This window comes from Ranitomeya imitator, chromosome 8, assembly GCF_032444005.1.
Source record: "Ranitomeya imitator isolate aRanImi1 chromosome 8, aRanImi1.pri, whole genome shotgun sequence".
NCBI classification, from domain to species: domain Eukaryota; kingdom Metazoa; phylum Chordata; class Amphibia; order Anura; family Dendrobatidae; genus Ranitomeya; species Ranitomeya imitator.
In genome coordinates this window covers 160,919,912-160,937,643 of record NC_091289.1, presented here as the reverse complement: position 1 = coordinate 160,937,643, position 17,732 = coordinate 160,919,912, and the positions used below count along the sequence as shown (strand labels likewise).

The 17,732-nt window shown below is 42.2% G+C and overlaps 1 protein-coding gene across 1 annotated transcript in view; it reads left to right on the top strand.

Moving 5' to 3' along the window:
- LOC138648187 (putative ferric-chelate reductase 1) overlaps window positions 1-17,732 on the top strand; it is a 40,166-nt gene that overhangs the window by 16,116 nt on the left and 6,318 nt on the right. The window contains exons 8-13 of the mRNA XM_069737696.1: window positions 521-668; window positions 753-866; window positions 1,471-1,586; window positions 2,663-2,749; window positions 13,780-13,877; window positions 16,693-16,751. Coding sequence (XP_069593797.1) covers window positions 521-668; window positions 753-866; window positions 1,471-1,586; window positions 2,663-2,749; window positions 13,780-13,877; window positions 16,693-16,751 — 622 coding nt within the window. The remainder of the gene's footprint in view (window positions 1-520; window positions 669-752; window positions 867-1,470; window positions 1,587-2,662; window positions 2,750-13,779; window positions 13,878-16,692; window positions 16,752-17,732) is intronic.

Genomic DNA, 17,732 nt, shown 5'->3' with positions numbered 1-17,732 from the left:
TTTTTTTTTTTTTTTCTTCTGTCTTTCTTTCCTCCCTTCCCTATACCCCTTACTGTCTTGTCTTGTCTTTGTCATTTACGTCTTTGTAGAATTAAGGTCATTGATAGCCTTATATCGTTTATTGTTCATCCATTCTATACAGAAACTAAATACTTGTAAGACCCTGTTTTGTTCTACAATGTTTAATAAAATAAAAAAAATTTATGGTTAAAAAAAAAAAAAGTACCCAGTTCTGCTGATTGGCGCAGGTCCCAGCAGTCACAGCCCTATATTTAGGATACATGATATATTCTATTTAATTTAAATGGGATGTTTTTGGATGTCAGGAAGCGCGTGAGTTTTCGGCATTGCCTATTTAGATCAGTTGGACAAGTCTATTACATGTGTCCAAAAATTAAGGCTGCAAAGAATTGTTCCAACATGAGCATTTGTTCTGTGATTTGATCAATAAATGGCACAAAAGATCAATCTATGGAAAGTGCATTCTGATCTGTCTTCTAATATATGATTTTTACTCCAGAGCGTTCTGCGGGACATGGCATGGAGGATAGAAGATGGAATTCTTCAATGTTCTTTCCGCAGAAATATCCGTATTCCAGACTCTCAAGAGCGATTTCCGCTGGACAGCCGTCATTATATATTTTTGGCTGATGGTGATGCTGAAGATGGTATATCAATACTATAAATTCTAAATACAATATCACTTTATGTTTAAAATAGCAAATTAATTATTATTTTTTTTTAAATGTAAGGACGCATTCACAGACATCAACGACAGCCTCTTATAACCAACAAAATGTACAACGTCGCCGAATCGAACGAGGACGTCGGTGGATCACGATCCCCTCTGCTCATTAAGTTCCATGGTAAATAGACTTTTTTGTTTCTTTTCCCCTGTAAGGTTTTTTCTTTTTGATAATGCAAATTATTGACTTACAGCAAACAACTTTGGTGTTAATGGTAGTGTAGTTTTGCCAAGTGACTGTTAGTCAGCGGTGACAGTGTAGCATTTGCTGCAGTTTTTTGTGCTCTTTGGATATCTGTTTAGCTGGTATTACAGCATCACCCGCTCATGGCGTTCGTTTCCACCAGGATTAGTACGTTTCCAGTACGTTTTAGCCCTGGAAATGGTGTAGTCCGGCTATTCTGTCGAGTCCAAAAGAACAAAACAACCATTTATCAAGGATGCAGTAAATGGATGTATCCCTCCTCTCATTCCACTTAATACTGCACTATCCAAAGTTCTAGAGAGGAGTTTATTGAATGTTTAGTCTTATCCCGGGCAAAAAAAAAAGTCCAGTCTTCAACTGTCCTGTAAGTAGACTGAGCTTCTCATAAATGAGCTGTCAGGCCCTAATGATGCACATAGGTGAGACTGTCCTGTCTGACTCTGCTCCGTGTCTGTCGGGTCACAGCTTAGTATTGCCGTCCGCTGTCATTCACCAGTCCTTGTTCTGCTCACCTTGTCAGGCGCTATGATGTTCATTGCCTGGATGACTACAGTCAGTATCGGTGTCCTTGTGGCTCGCTTCTTCAAACCTGTCTGGCCAACAACTACTCTGTGTGGGGAGAAAATTTGGTTCCAGGTATTTTGCACTTCTTAGAATGACTGTTTAATGTTGTATTCACATGTTGCGTTTTTGCTACGATTTTTTTATTTTTACATTGAAGTCTGTGATTTAAATAGCCATCTGTTATTTTTTCCATGTGAAAAGATTTGTGTGGGTTTTGTTTTTATTTTTTTTTAACTGGATCCATTTCAAAGGGATGATTACTGGACCTGTGGACTTTATCCTTACCTGGCCAGCGATGGTAGCTGGGTGGCACCTGCGAGATAGTTGTCGTTTGTTCTTCAGAGGGGGCTAACTTGCATGGGTGGGGTTTCCCATGGATTATTGCCAATGAAGCTCTATAATGAGCTGATGTCTTCCTCTGAAGGCGTAATTGTGTATGATGGCTATGACACAGTGCCAAAGAGGAGAGTTGTGTAACATATTTTATCAAATTTACAATGTCATGTGTTTTTTTTTTTTTTTTGTCATTTTGTAAATTTAACATTTTTTAATGTTAGCTAAATCTCCCTCCCCATAGTCATTTTTTTTTTTCATATCTACACAAACCTGTCATCAGTTATATGCTGCCAGAACTGCGGACAGCGTCAAATACACACTGGGTATGTTATGTGCGTATGTGTTAACTTTTATAAGCCTGGTGGGGACTATGCATCTCAGCTGTTTAGTCCAAGAGGCCGGAACCTTGGTGGCTTCTCGCCCCGTTGACATTGCCTGACTGGTTTCTCCTCCTACACAGTCTAGGGGAGTGATACAAGGAGAAGCCACCGAGGACCGTTTTCTTGGGCAAGATTTCTGAGACACATAGTCCACGTCAGGAATTTCAAAGTTTATCCTGAAGAGCAGCACAGCTTCAGAGTAATATAGAACATACATGACTGCAATAATGCTGCCAGTGTCTGATTTCATGCTTACCGTGGTACTGGCAGCTTAAATCTTCTGCCAGGTTCCATTTACTGTACTGCTCATGGCTGATTTTCTTATCACCCAGGTAAAATGGTCGCTAACGGTATAAAATAGAAAAATCTTATCCAGATGAAAAGCAGTTTGCTTAGTCTTTAGCCAATTCAGCTTTTTCTTTCCTTCCCCAGGTGCATCGGATCCTAATGGTCACCACAGTATTACTAACAGTTTTGGCCTTTGTGCTGCCATTTCTATACCGTGGACATTGGAGTACTGTAAGTAAACTGCATCCTGCACCAGCTGAATCGCTTTTATTGCAGGCATCAATGTTGGACAACCTTTTACGTGGTCAGCTTGGCTTTGTATCTTTTTATTATTCTCATTAAACGGGCTGTCCGGCCTTAGGCTTATCGTGGACCACACATGGCACAAAATAAGGGATGAATGTAAAAAGATAGAACACATTTTGTTGCATACAATATGTTCTATTTTTTTTTTTTTTTTTTATCCATCCTTTGTTTTGTTTTGGCTGGAAATTTTTTTTCAAAAGCTGCGTTGTGTTGAGCACGTGTGGGAACGGTGTATTCAATAGAAATAAAAAGCATGCACGGCCTGAACCAAATGCTGCTCTGCAAGGGCTATGCAGATTGGTAAAACTACATCAGGGGTCCCCAACTCCAGTCCTCAAGGCCCACCAACAGGTCATGTTTTCAGGATTTCCTTTGCATTGCACAGGTGATGCAATTATTACCGGGGCAAGACTAAGGAAATCCTGAAAACATGACATGTTGGTGGGCCTTGAGGACTGGAGTTGGGGACCCCTGAACTACATAAAGGCTATGTGCCCACGTTGCAGATTTCCTGCAGATCTGTAGCATTTTTTTCCACGCAGAAACACTGCAGATCCACAAGTGATTTACAGTACAATGTAAATCAATGGCAAAAAAAAAATGCTGTGCTAATGGTGCGGAAAAATCTGCACGGAAAACACAGCAGATTAAACAAAGGACCGTGTCAATTCTTTTTGCGGATCTGCTGCATTTCTGCACCCATTCCATATTAGAAATCTGCAGGGGTGAAAAAATGAAGAAATCCGCACAAAAATCTGCAACGTGTGCACATACCAAAAAAAGTGCAGATTCTGACCTGCGTTTTCTCCCAAGAAATTCAGAATCTGCACAGAAAATTCCACAGTCAAATCTGCAACGTGTGCACATACCCCAAGTCTGTAGTCACAAGGGTTGATCCCAGACCACCCCTTTACACTGTGTTCCAAATTATTATGCACAAAGAGTTTAGGAGTGATAAGGTTAGAATTTTTTTGTTTGTCATTTAAACTCATTGATGTGATGTGTGTCAGGGCTCTTTATATCACTGAAAGCAATTGCAGATACCTGTGCAAATTAGTTTGGCAGGTGTGTCCAAATAAAGGCAAGACTACTTAACCCCTTACCGGCATCGGACGTACTATACCGTCCGATGCCGGCTCCCCTGCTTTGATGCAGGGCTCCGCGGTGAGCCCACATCAAAGCCGGGACATGTCAGCTGTTTTGAACAGCTGACATGTGCCCGTAATAGGCGCGGGCAGAATCGCGATCTGCCCGCACCTATTAACTAGTTAAATGCCGCTGTCAAACGCAGACAGCGGCATTTAACTACTGCTTCCGGCCGGGCGGCCGGAAATGACGTCATCGCCGACCCCCGTCACATGATCGGGGGTCGGCGATGCTTGTATATTGTAACCATAGAGGTCTTAGAGACCTCTATGGTTACTGATGACCGGTGGCTGTGAGCGCCACCCTGTGGTCGGCGCTCACAGCACACCCCCATTTCTGCTACATAGCAGCGATCAGCCGATCGCTGCTATGTAGCAGAGCCGATCGTGCTGTGCCTGCTTCTAGCCTCCCATGGAGGCTATTGAAGCATGGCAAAAGTTTTAAAAAAAAAGTTTAAAAAAATGTGAAAAAAATAAAAAAAAACATAAGTTTTAAATCACCCCCCTTTCGCCCCAATCAAAATAAATCAATAAAAAAAATATCAAATCTACGCATATTTGGTATCGCCGCGCTCCAAATCGCCCGATCTATCAATTAAAAAAAAGTATTAACCTCATCGCTAAACAGCGTAGCGGGAAAAAAATTAGAAACGCCAGAATTACGTTTTTTTGGTCGCCGCGACATTGCATTAAAATGCAATAACGGGCGATCAAAAGAACGTATCTGCACCGAAATGCTATCATTAAAAACGTCATCTCGGCACGCAAAAAATAAGCCCTCAACCGACCCCAGATCATGAAAAATGGAGACGCTACGAGTATCGGAAAATGGCGCACTTTTTTTTTTTTTTTTTTAGCAAAGTTTGGAATTTTTTTTCACCACTTAGATAAAAAATAACCTAGTCATGTTAGGCGTCTATGAACTCGTACTGACCTGGAGAATCATAATGGCAGGTCAGTTTTAGCATTTAGTGAACCTAGCAAAAAAGCCAAACAAAAAACCAGTGTGGGATTGCACTTTTTTTGCAATTTCACTGCACTTGGAATTTTTTTTCCCGTTTTCTAGTACACAACATGCTAAAACCAATGATGTCGTTCAAAAGTACAACTCGTCCCGCAAAAAATAAGCCCTCACATGGCCAAATTGACGGAAAAATAAAAAAGTTATGGCTCTGGGAAGGAGGGGAGCGAAAAAAGAACACGGAAAAACGAAAAATCCCACGGTCATGAAGGGGTTAAGAAGCTGTTCCACATTATTAAGCAGCCTACGTTTTTGGCCAAAATGGGAAAGAAAAAGGATGTGTCGGCTGCTGAGAGGCAACAAATTGTGGGGTATTTAGGTCAAGGTTTGACTACAATCAACATTGCTAAGACACTTCATCGTGATCATCGCACAATCAAGAAGTATGTAGCGGATTCCCAGCACACACGTGTGCGTGCTAATAAGGAGAAATTGAGGACTCTTTTCAACAGGCAATTGCGTAAGGTTAAAAGAGCAGCTGCAAAAATGCCTTGTCATAGCAGCAGACAAGTTTTTGAAGCTGCTGGTGCCTCCAACGTCCCCAGAACAACAAGATGCAAGGTCCTTCAGAGGTTTGCAGCTGTGCGTAAGCCATCCTGTCGACCACCTCTATCCACTGCACACAAGCAGAAATGGCTCCAGTGGGCCAAATGATACATGAAGACTGACTTCCAAACTGTTTTGTTCACCGATGAGTGACGTGCAACGGTCGATGGTCCAGATGGATGGAGTGGAGGATGGCTGGTTGATGGACACCCCATGAAAACACGGCTAAGGCGCCAACGAGGAGGTGGAGTAATGTTTTGGGCTGGAATCATGGGGAGAGAGATTGTCGGCCCCTTTATGATCCCTGAAGGGGTAAAGATGAACTCCATAATGTATGTGGAGTTTCTAAAACAACACTTCCTGCCATGGTTCAAGAGGAAGAACCGTGCTTTCCGCAGCAAGATCATTTTCATGCATGATAATGCACCGTCTCATGCTGCAAAAAACACATCTGCATCTCTGGCTGCTATGGGCATAAAAGAGGACAAACTTATGGTGTGGCCACCATCTTCCCCTGACCTCAACCCCATTGAGAACCTCTGGAGCATCATCAAAAGGAGTGTCTATGATGGCGGGAGGCAGTTCACATCTAAGCAACAGCTCTGGGAGGGTATTCTGTCCACATGCAAAACAATTGAAGCAGAAACCATCCAAAAACTGACAAATTCAATGGACGAGAGAGTTCAGAAGCTTCTTTCGAACAAGGGGTCCTATGTGCAAATGTAACCACCTACAATAAAGTTTTCACTTGAAAACTGTTTGATTTCATTTTGTAATAAGCTGATAATGCTTATAACTTCACAATTTACCATTTTTTTGTTCAAAATAAAATAAAAAAGGTTGAAAACTCTGCTGTGCATAATAATTTGGAACATGCATTTTGAGTTTTTATTTTTTTTAAAAAAAGATACTGTTTTCATAGGCAGTTTGTTCCAAAACATTGCAATTATACTAGAATAGTAGATGACTGGAAAATAACAATGACTGCAATTCAGATAGGAAATTTAGAGAAAATATGAGAAAATATTATTTGCATAATATTTTGGAACACAGTGTAAATCCCTCAAAGGTGTTCTATTAGATCCTGTTAATGTAGTTTTACAATATGTTCTAACTTTTTTGGATTCGTCTTTTGTTTTGGGTGAAAAAAAGTTACAAAAGCTGCATTGTGTAGAGCACAAGTGGGAATGGTGTTTTAAAAAGGTTACCTAGAATTTGAAGCCATTAGATATAATTCATGTCACTGAAATAATGCAGTGTGTCAAATATTTTTAAGTCACTATAACCCTTTAAAACGTAGTTCTCGCATATGTATTTGTGTGTTTAACCCCTTCCCGACCTGTGACACAGCGTATGCGCCATGAAAGTCGGTGCCAATCCGACCTGTGACGCATATGCTGTGTCACAGAAAGATCGCGTCCCTGCAGATCCGGTGAAAGGGTTAACTCCCATTTCACCCGATCTGCAGGGACAGGGGGAGTGGTAGTTTAGCCCAGGGGGGGTGGCTTCACCCCCCCCTCCCCCCCTGGCTACGATCGCTCTGATTGGCTGTTGAAAGTGAAACTGCCAATCAGAGCGATTTGTAATATTTCACCTATTATAACTGGTGAAATATTACAATCCAGCCATGGCCGATGCTGCAGTATCATCGGTCATGGCTGGAAACATTGATGTTTTTTTTTTTTTTTTTTTCTTCCACTAAGGTTGGGGTAAGAACTAGGGCTACGGTTAGGGCTAGGGTTAGGGTTTCGGTATGTGCACACGTATTCTGGTCCTCTGCGGATTTTTCCGCTGCGGATTTGATAAATCCGCAGTGCTAAACCACTGCGGATTTATGGCAGATTTACCGCGGTTTTTCTGCGCATTTCACTGCAGTTTTACAACTGCGATTTTCTATTGGAGCAGTTGTAAAACCGCTGTGGAATCCGCAGAAAGAAGCGACATGCTGCGGAATGTAAACCGCTGCGTTTCCGTGCAGTTTTTCTGCAGCATGTGTACAGCGATTTTTGTTTTCCATAGGTTTACATTGAACTGTAAACTCATGGGAAACTAGCGTTTTCCGCAGCGTGTGCACATACCTTTAGAATTAGGCTATGTGCACACGGTGCGGATTTGGCTGCGGATCCGCAGCAGTGTTCCATCAGGTTTACAGTACCAAGTATACCTATGGAAAACCAAATCCGCTGTGCCCATGGTGCGGAAAATACCACGCGGAAACACTGCGTTGTATTTTCCGCAGCATGTCAATTCTTTGTGCAGATTCCGCGCCGTTTTACACCTGTTCCTCAATAGGAATCCGCAGGTGAAATCCGCACAAAAACACTGGAAATCCACGGTAAATCCGCAGGTAAAACGCAGTGCCTTTTACCCGCGGATTTTTCAAAAATGATGCTGAAAAATCTCACACGAATCCGCAACGTGGGCACATAGCCTTAGGGTTAGGGTTGGAATTAAGGTTGTGGTTAGGGTTAGGGGTGTGATTAGGGTTATGGCTACAGTTGGGATTAGGGTTAGGGGTGTGGGGGGGTTAGTGTTGGAGTTAGAATTGAGGGGTTTCCACTGTTTAGGCACATCAGGGGTCTCCAAACGCAACATGGCGCCACCATTGATTCCAGCCAATCTTGTATTCAAAAAGTCAAATGGTGCTCCCTCACTTCCGAGCCCCGACGTGTGCCCAAACAGTGTTTTACCCCCACATATGGGGTACCAGCATACTCAGGACAAACTGTGCAACAATTACTGGGGTCCAATTTCTCCTGTAACCCTTGGGAAAATAAAAAATTCTGGGCTAGTAATTATTTTTGAGGAAAGAAAACGTATTTATTATTTTCACGGCTCTGCGTTATAAACTTCTGTGAAGCACTTGGGGCTTGAAAGTGCTCACCACACATCTAGATAAGTTCCTTTTGGGGTCTAGTTTCCAAAATGGGGTCACTTGTGGGGGGTTTCTACTGTTTAGCCACATCAGGGGCTCTGCAAACGCAACGTGACGCCCGCAGAGCATTCCATCAAAGTCTGCATTTCAAAACGTCACTACTTCACTTCCGAGCCCCGGCATGTGCCCAAACCGTAGTTTACCCCCCACATATGGGGTATCACCGTACTCAGGAGAAACTGGACAACAACTTTTGGGGTCACATTTCTCCTGTTACCCTTGGGAAAATAAAAAATTGCAGGCTAAAAGATCATTTTTGAGAAAATAATTTTTATTTTTTATTTTCATGGCTCTGCGTTATAAACTTCTGTGAAGCACTTGGGGGTTCAAAGTCCTCACCACACATCTAGATTAGTTCCTTTGGGGGTCTAGTTTCCAAAATGGGGTCATTTGTGGGGGATCTCCAATGTTTAGGCACACAAGGGCTCTCCAAACGTGACATGGTGTCCGCTAATGATTGGAGCTAATTTTCCATTTAAAAAGCCAAATGGCGTGCCTTCCCTTCCAAGCCCTGCCGTGCGCCCAAACAGTGGTTTACCCCCACATATGGGGTATCAGCGTACTCAGGACAAACTGGACAACAACATTTGGAGTCCAATTTCTCCTAATACCCTTGGCAAAATAGGAAATTCCAGGGTAAAAAATCATTTTTGAGGAAAGAAAAATTATTTTTTATTTTCATGGCTCTGCGTTATAAACTTCTGTGAAGCAGCTGGGGGTTTAAAGTGCTCAATATGCATCTAGATAAGTTCCTTGGGGGGTCTAGTTTCCAAAATGGGGTCACTTGTGGGGGAGCTCCAATTTTTAGGCACACAGGGGCTCTCCAAACGTGACATGGTGTCCGCTAAAGAGTGGAGCCAATTTTTCATTCAAAAAGTCAAATGGCGCTCCTTCGCTTTCAAGCCCTGCCGTGCGCCCAAACAGTGGTTTACCCCTACATATGCGGTATCCGCGTACTCAGGACAAATTGGACAACAACTTTCGTGGTTCAGTTTCTCCTTTTACCATTGTGAAATCAAAAAAATTGTTGCTAAAAGATAATTTTTGTGACTAAAAAGTTAAATGTTCATTTTTTCCTTCCATGTTGCTTCTGCTGCTGTGAAGCACCTGAAGGGTTAATAAACTTTTTGAATGTGGTTTTGAGTACCTTGAGGGGTGCATTTTTTAGAATGGTGTCACTTTTGGGTATTTTCAGCCATATAGACCCCTCAAACTGACTTCAAATGTGAGGTGGTCCCTAAAAAAAATGGTTTTGTAAATTTCGTTGTAAAAATGAGAAATCGCTGGTCAAATTTTAACCCTTATAACTTCATAGCAAAAAAAAAATTTTGTTTCCAAAATTGTGCTGATGTAAAGTATACATGTGGGAAATGTTATTTATTAACTATTTTGTGTCACATAACTCTCTGGTTTAACAGAATAAAAATTCAAATTGTGAAAATTGCGAAATTTTCAAAATTTTCGCCAAATTTTTGTTTTTATCACAAATAAACGCATAATTTATTGACCTAAATTTACCACTAACATGAAGCCCAATATGTCACGAAAAAACAATCTCAGAACCGCTAGGATCCGTTGAAGCGTTCCTGAGTTATTACCTCATAAAGGGACACTGGTCAGAATTGCAAAAAACGGCAAGGTCTTTAAGGTCAAAATAGGCTGGGTCATGAAGGGGTTAAAGGGTTTTTCACTTGCTGCCAATCACTGAGCTCAGCATCTCTGACCTCCACCGATCTAATAGTGATGCCTTATCCTTTGCATAGGCCATCAGTCTTGGAGGATACAAGTACAGGTCCTTCTCAAAAAATTAGCATATAGTGTTAAATTTCATTATTTACCATAATGTAATGATTACAATTAAACTTTCATATATTATAGATTCATTATGCACCAACTGAAATTTGTCAGGTCTTTTATTGTTTTAATACTGATGATTTTGGCATACAACTCCTGATAACCCAAAAAACCTGTCTCAATAAATTAGCATATCAAGAAAAGGTTCTCTAAACGACCTATTACCCTAATCTTCTGAATCAACTAATTAACTCTAAACACATGCAAAAGATACCTGAGGCTTTTATAAACTCCCTGCCTGGTTCATTACTCAAAACCCCCATCATGGGTAAGACTAGCGACCTGACAGATGTCAAGAAGGCCATCATTGACACCCTCAAGCAAGAGGGTAAGACCCAGAAAGAAATTTCTCAACAAATAGGCTGTTCCCAGAGTGCTGTATCAAGGCACCTCAATGGTAAGTCTGTTGGAAGGAAACAATGTGGCCGAAAACGCTGTACAACGAGAAGAGGAGACCGGACCCTGAGGAAGATTGTGGAGAAGGACCGATTCCAGACCTTGGGGAACCTGAGGAAGCAGTGGACTGAGTCTGGTGTGCAGGAAATGGGCTACAGGTGCCGCATTCCCCAGGTAAAGCCACTTTTGAACCATAAACAGCGGCAGAGGCGCCTGACCTGGGCTACAGAGAAGCAGCACTGGACTGTTGCTAAGTGGTCCCAAGTACTTTTTTCTGATGAAAGCAAATTTTGCATGTCATTCGGAAATCAAGGTGCCAGAGTCTGGAGGAAGACTGGGGAGAAGGAAATGCCAAAATGCCTGAAGTCCAGTGTCAAGTACCCACAGTCAGTGATGGTGTGGGGTGCCATGTCAGCTGCTGGTGTTGGTCCACTGTGTTTCATCAAGGGCAGGGTCAATGCAGCTAGCTATCAGGAGATTTTGGAGCACTTCATGCTTCCATCGGCTGAAATGCTTTATGGAGATGAAGATTTCATTTTTCAGCACGACCTGGCACCTGCTCACAGTGCCAAAACCACTGGTAAATGGTTTACTGACCATGGTATTACTGTGCTCAATTGGCCTGCCAACTCTCCTGACCTGAACCCCATAGAGAATCTGTGGGATATTGTGAAGAGAAAGTTGAGAGACACAAGACCCAACACTCTGGATGAGCTTAAGGCCGCTATTGAAGCATCCTGGGCCTCCATAACATCTCAGCAGTGTCACAGGCTGATTGCCTCCATGCCACGCCGCATTGAAGCAGTCATTTCTGCCAAAGGATTCCCGACCAAGTATTGAGTGCATAACTGAACATTATTATTTGATGTTTTTTTTGTTTGTTATTAAAAAACACTTTTATTTGATTGGATGGGTGAAATATGCTAATTTATTGAGACAGGTTTTTTGGGTTATCAGGAGTTGTATGCCAAAATCATCAGTATTAAAACAATAAAAGACCTGACAAATTTCAGTTGGTGGATAATGAATCTATAATATATGAAAGTTTAATTGTAATCATTACATTATGGTAAATAATGAAATTTAACACTATATGCTAATTTTTTGAGAAGGACCTGTATTATCACAAGGATTATTCGCTTTCCTTGTTTGCTGAATAATAGCACAAATTACCGTATATACTCGAGTATAAGCCGAGATTTTCAGCCCATTTTTTTGGGCTGAAAGTCCCCCTCTCGGCTTATACTCGAGTCATATACCCGGGAGTCAGCAGGGGAGGGGGAGCGGGGGCTGTGTAATCATACTTACCTGCTGCGGCGCGGTCCCTGCAGTCCCTGGCTTCTCCGGCGCTGCAGCTTCTTCCTGTACTGAGCGGTCACATGGCACCGCTCACTACAGAAATGAATAGGCGGCTCCACCCCATAGGGGAGGAGCCGCATATTCATTGCTGTAAATGATCGGTGCCATGTGACCGCTCAATTACAGGAAGAAGCTGCAGCGCCGGAGAAGCCAGGGACTGCAGGGACCGCGCTGGGAGCAGGTAAGGGGAGCGCAGCGCTATAATTACCTGCTCCTCGCTCCGGCTCCGTCTGCAGCGTCCTCTAGCTGTGACGCTCAGGTTAGAGGGCGCGGTGACGTAGGCAGTGCGCGCCCTCTGCTGAGCGTCAGTGCTGGAGACGGAGCCACACGAGGAGCAGGTAATTATTGAAAGCGCCGGCGTCCTGAGAAGAGAGGTGAGTATGTGATTTTTTTTTTTTTTTTTTTATTGCAGCCGCATTCTATATGGCACAGCATTATAAGGAGCGCACCTATGGGGCCATAATCAAAGGTGCAGAGCATATATGGCACAACATTATAAGGAGCATCTATGGGGCCATAATCAAAGGTGCAGAGCATATATGGCACAGCATTATAAGGAGCATCTATGGGGCCATAATCAAAGGTGCAGAGCATATATGGCACAACATTATAAGGAGCATCTATGGGGCCATAATCAAAGGTGCAGAGCATATATGGCACAACATTATAAGGAGCATCTATGGGGCCATAATCAAAGGTGCAGAGCATATATGGCACAGCATTATAAGGAGCACCTATGGGGCCATAATCAAAGGTGCAGAGCATATATGGCACAGCATTATAAGGAGCACCTATGGGGCCATAATCAAAGGTGCAGAGCATATATGGCACAGCATTATAAGGAGCACCTATGGGGCCATAATCAAAGGTGCAGAGCATATATGGCACAACATTATAAGGAGCATCTATGGGGCCATAATCAAAGGTGCAGAGCATATATGGCACAGCATTATAAGGAGCATCTATGGGGCCATAATCAAAGGTGCAGAGCATATATGGCACAGCATTATAAGGAGCACCTATGGGGCCATAATCAAAGGTGCAGAGCATATATGGCACAGCATTATAAGGAGCATCTATGGGGCCATAATCAAAGGTGCAGAGCATATATGGCACAGCATTATAAGGAGCATCTATGGGGCCATAATCAAAGGTGCAGAGCATATATGGCACAACATTATAAGGAGCATCTATGGGGCCATAATCAAAGGTGCAGAGCATATATGGCACAACATTATAAGGGGCATCTATGGGGCCATAATCAAAGGTGCAGAGCATATATGGCACAGCATTATAAGGGGCATCTATGGGGCCATAATCAAAGGTGCAGAGCATATATGGCACAACATTATAAGGGGCATCTATGGGGCCATAATCAAAGGTGCAGAGCATATATGGCACAACATTATAAGGAGCATTTATGGGGCCATAATCAAAGGTGCAGAGCATTCTATATAGCACAGTTGTATATGGAGCATCTATGGGGCAATAATGGACGGTACGGAGCATCTATTTTTATTTTTGAAATTCACCGGTAGCTGCTGCATTTTCTACCCTAGGCTTATACTCGAGTCAATAAGTTTTCCCAGTTTTTTGTGGCAAAATTAGGGGGGTCGGCTTATACTCGGGTCGGCTTATACTCGAGTATATACGGTACATGGAGATTTTCTAATTCTTTATTGTCTTATGCTCCTTACAGCGGGCCGGTTATCATCCCTATTTAGGCTGTATAGTCTTAGCCTTGGCAGTTCTTCAGCCGATAATCGCAGTTTTCAGGCCTCCACCTTTCAGTCACAGGTATGAAATTGCACCCTCTCAATGCTCTTCTTCTCTAGCAAGCTTTTTGTTTTTCCTTCCCTTTTTCCAAGAATCATAGCTTTATTTTTTCAGCAAGAAAGTTGTATGAGGGAATAAATTCCAAGTACAATGAATTGATAGGAGGGATGAAAAGGCAAAAATGTGATTTTGCCATTATTTTTTTTTTTTTTTTTTTTGGGGGGGGGTTTATCGTGGGCTGTGCAGTGAAAATAACCTGGTAACATAATTTTTCCAAGTCAGTATGTTTATGGTGTTGTCAATGTTGCATTAAATTAAAAAAAAAAAAAAAATTCTACAATTTTCTGAGACTCTAAGTTTGACAGGGAAACAATCGACCGGTGTGAGGGTTTGTTCTTGAATACCTGCTGATGTCTTAATACTGATGTCCATTTCTATTGCATTTGGTTAGGGGGGTGTGGTGTCTGGGCGGAAAAAATATATATTTTGATACATCAAACTTTTATGCATGCGGTGATATCAAATATTTTTTTATTAAACTTGAGGGAGCAGGGGTTGATTTGAAATATTATAATTTTTGTATATTTTGAAAATTGTTTTTTTTTGTGCTAATTTTCACTGTGTTTGAACCTGTAACTATTTAATTACTTGTTCCATACAGCGATATTACAGTATATAGAAAATTACATTCCCATATGTAGCCCAGTTTCTGTATGTACACAATTCACATTGGTGGCGCAGAGCGTGGCCCACCTGCTCCTGTGACAGTATTGAATCCCTTCTCCCTCAAGCGCATGTATTTTTTTTTTTTCTTTTCCCACAACCATATTTTATTAAGTTTTCGAATTAAAAAGGGATTGTATGTATTGTATTATATCAAACACTAGATGGTGGCCCGATTCTAACGCATCGGGTGTTCTAGAATATGTATGTAGTTTATTTATGAAGTTTACAGAATAATGCAATTTATACACAGGATTCGGCCGGCCGGGCGCGACCAATTAGCGAAGCGTGGTTCAAATTCCGCTCCTGCTCCAGGTTTTTGAGGGCCCCGGGCGAAAGAGTCTGTGGGCCCCCCTCTTTAACACATACCATGATTCATGATGCACAGATACAGCAGAGAAATATAGCACAGCCAAGTAGCATACAGCCCACGTAGTATATAGCACAGCCCACGTAGTATATAGCACAGCCCACGTAGTATACAGCACAGCCCACGTAATATATTGCCCAGCCCCGTAGTATATAGCACAGCCCCCGTAGTATATTGCACAGCCACGTAGTATATAGCACTGAAACGTAGTATATAACACAGCCCATGCAGTATAGAGCACAGCGATGTAGTATATTGCCCAGCCACGTAATATATTGCCCAGCCATGTAGTATATAGCACAGAGACGTAGTATATAACACAGCCCACGCAGTATATAACACAGCCCACGTAGTATATTGCTCAGTCACGTAATGTATTGCACAGCCATGTAATATATTGCACAGCCACGTAGTATATAGCACAGAGACATAGTATATACCACTGCCCATGCAGTATAGAGCACAGCGATGTAGTATATTGCCAAGCCATGTAGTATATAGCACAGCCCACATAGTATACAGCACAGAGATGTAGTATATATCACAGCCCACGTAGTATATTCAATGTGGGCACCATATCCCTATTAAAAAAAGAATTTAAAATAAAAAATAGTTATATACTCACCCTCCGTCTGCCCCCCGGATCCATCCGAGGTGTTTACCAATGCTTCTCGCGACGCTCTGGTCCCAAGAGTGCATTGCGGTCTCGCGAGATGATGACGTAGCGGTCTCGCGAGACCGCTACGTCATCATCTCGCGAGACCGCAATGCATGGACCAGTCACCGGAGCGTCGTGAGGAGCGGGAAAGGCGCCGGAAGGTGAGTATATGATGATTTTTTTATTTTTTTAAAATTATTTTTAACATTAGATCTTTTTACTATTGATGCTGCATAGGCAGCATCAATAGTAAAAAGTTGGTCACACAGGGTTAATAGCAGCGATAACTGAGTGCGTTACAACGCGGTCCGTTAGCGCTGACTGAATGGGATTGTGGAGTGGCCACTGACTGCGGGGAGTAAGGAGTGGCCATTTTGCCGCCGGACTGTGCCTGTCGCTGATTGGTCGTGGCCGTTTTGCCGCAACCAATCAGTGACTTAAGATTTCCATGACAGACGGAAGTGACCCTTAGACAATTATATAGTGTGTATATGTATGTATGTATGTATGTACGTCTGTACTGTACGTACATATACTCATATATACCCTTAACCTTCTGGCTATTACAGAAACCTGGATCCAGCATTCAGACACTGCTGCCGCTTTCTCGTTTTAGTGGGCTGAAATTTTCACATACCGTCAGACCGGAGAACAGACAGGGTGGCGGTGTTGGTATGCTCCTTTCATCACAATGTGCTTGCCAGGTCATCATATATATATATATATTTATAAAGTACAATACATACAATCCCTTTTTTAATTGAAAAACTTAATACAAAAATATATATTTGTGCCTGCGGTGACCACCCCGCAGTACACCACTGGTTTCCACACACTCCAAGAGTGGTGATGTGATATAAGTCAGCGGGTATATAATGGATCAGGTGACATTAGACACCAATGACTATCATTGGCCCATGCTTTCTAAAGGGCACAAATAGAGGGCAAACTAGATAAAAATGTAGCCGCTTTCAGAATGCTATAGTGAATGTTTTTATGGAATCAGAAGACCTTTTACTAGTTTGTGTTTGAAGACAGATTATTTCCGCATTGCTACTTGTAATAACTGATAAATTTCCAAATAGGCGGCCATTATTTAACTGGGCGCACTGGGGAACTGGCACAATTGCAAGAATAATGGCAGGTAAGTTACTTTTTGGAATTTGTGGGTTTTATGGTCCTGCGGCTGCACTTGTGTTCGTGGCTGAGAAAATAGTTCTTCTGTTTTCACTTTTTTTTTTCCCTATATTAAAAAAATAAATAAAAAAATAAATATTCATTTGAACCAAAATAATAAACAATAGTTTTTTGGTATATGTATATTGAATGTACTTAGTCTCAAGGAGGTTTATTAACTTACACTCCCATAGCAGGTCAATGCAATGTACACGATCTGTGTGATCCGAGAGGGTCCAGGGAAGCTACATTTCTTCAGGTCGACAGATTCAATCAAAACTACCATGATTAAGAAAGTGGAGGATCACTGGGCAGGATACACAACCAGTGCGAAATACCCAAGTTGTTTACTTGCTCTCTGGTTGATTTACTATTCGGTCATGAGACCATGGTCTACTTTGGCTGAATGCTTTGACCTAATCTCTGTGAACTCGACGAGTAGTTTTCCAAAAAGAGTCCTTACCCCATTTTATTATTTTATTACAACAGTTACATGCAAGCATTTTGCCATGTAATGTTTACAGCACCACTCCAGCTTGGTGTTTGTTTTTTTTTGTTGTTGTTGTGTTTTAAATTTCACAACTGGAGCGGTGCTTTGAATGGAAGGTCCTTGCACTTAGTCTCATTCTTGCCTATGGCCATCGGTCACTAGCAGTTTGTGACCCCCTGGAACGCTCCGGTGTTTGCTGGAGTGAGCCGGAGGTCACTGTCAGACTGAGAACCTCGTTCTGGCAGTCGCATACTTGCATTGCGAGCTTGTGACGTAAGGTATGACTACCGGAGAGTCAGAAGTTGCGGTCAAATGACTGTGCTCTGGGACCTGAGCGGTGCTGAAAAAAGGTGAAGACGCTGGATGGTGACTTATAATACCAGCTGCAAGGACCTTACATTAGAAACAATAGTCCAGGGCTGAAAAAAAAATCACAAATGCTGAAGTGGTACTTTAATA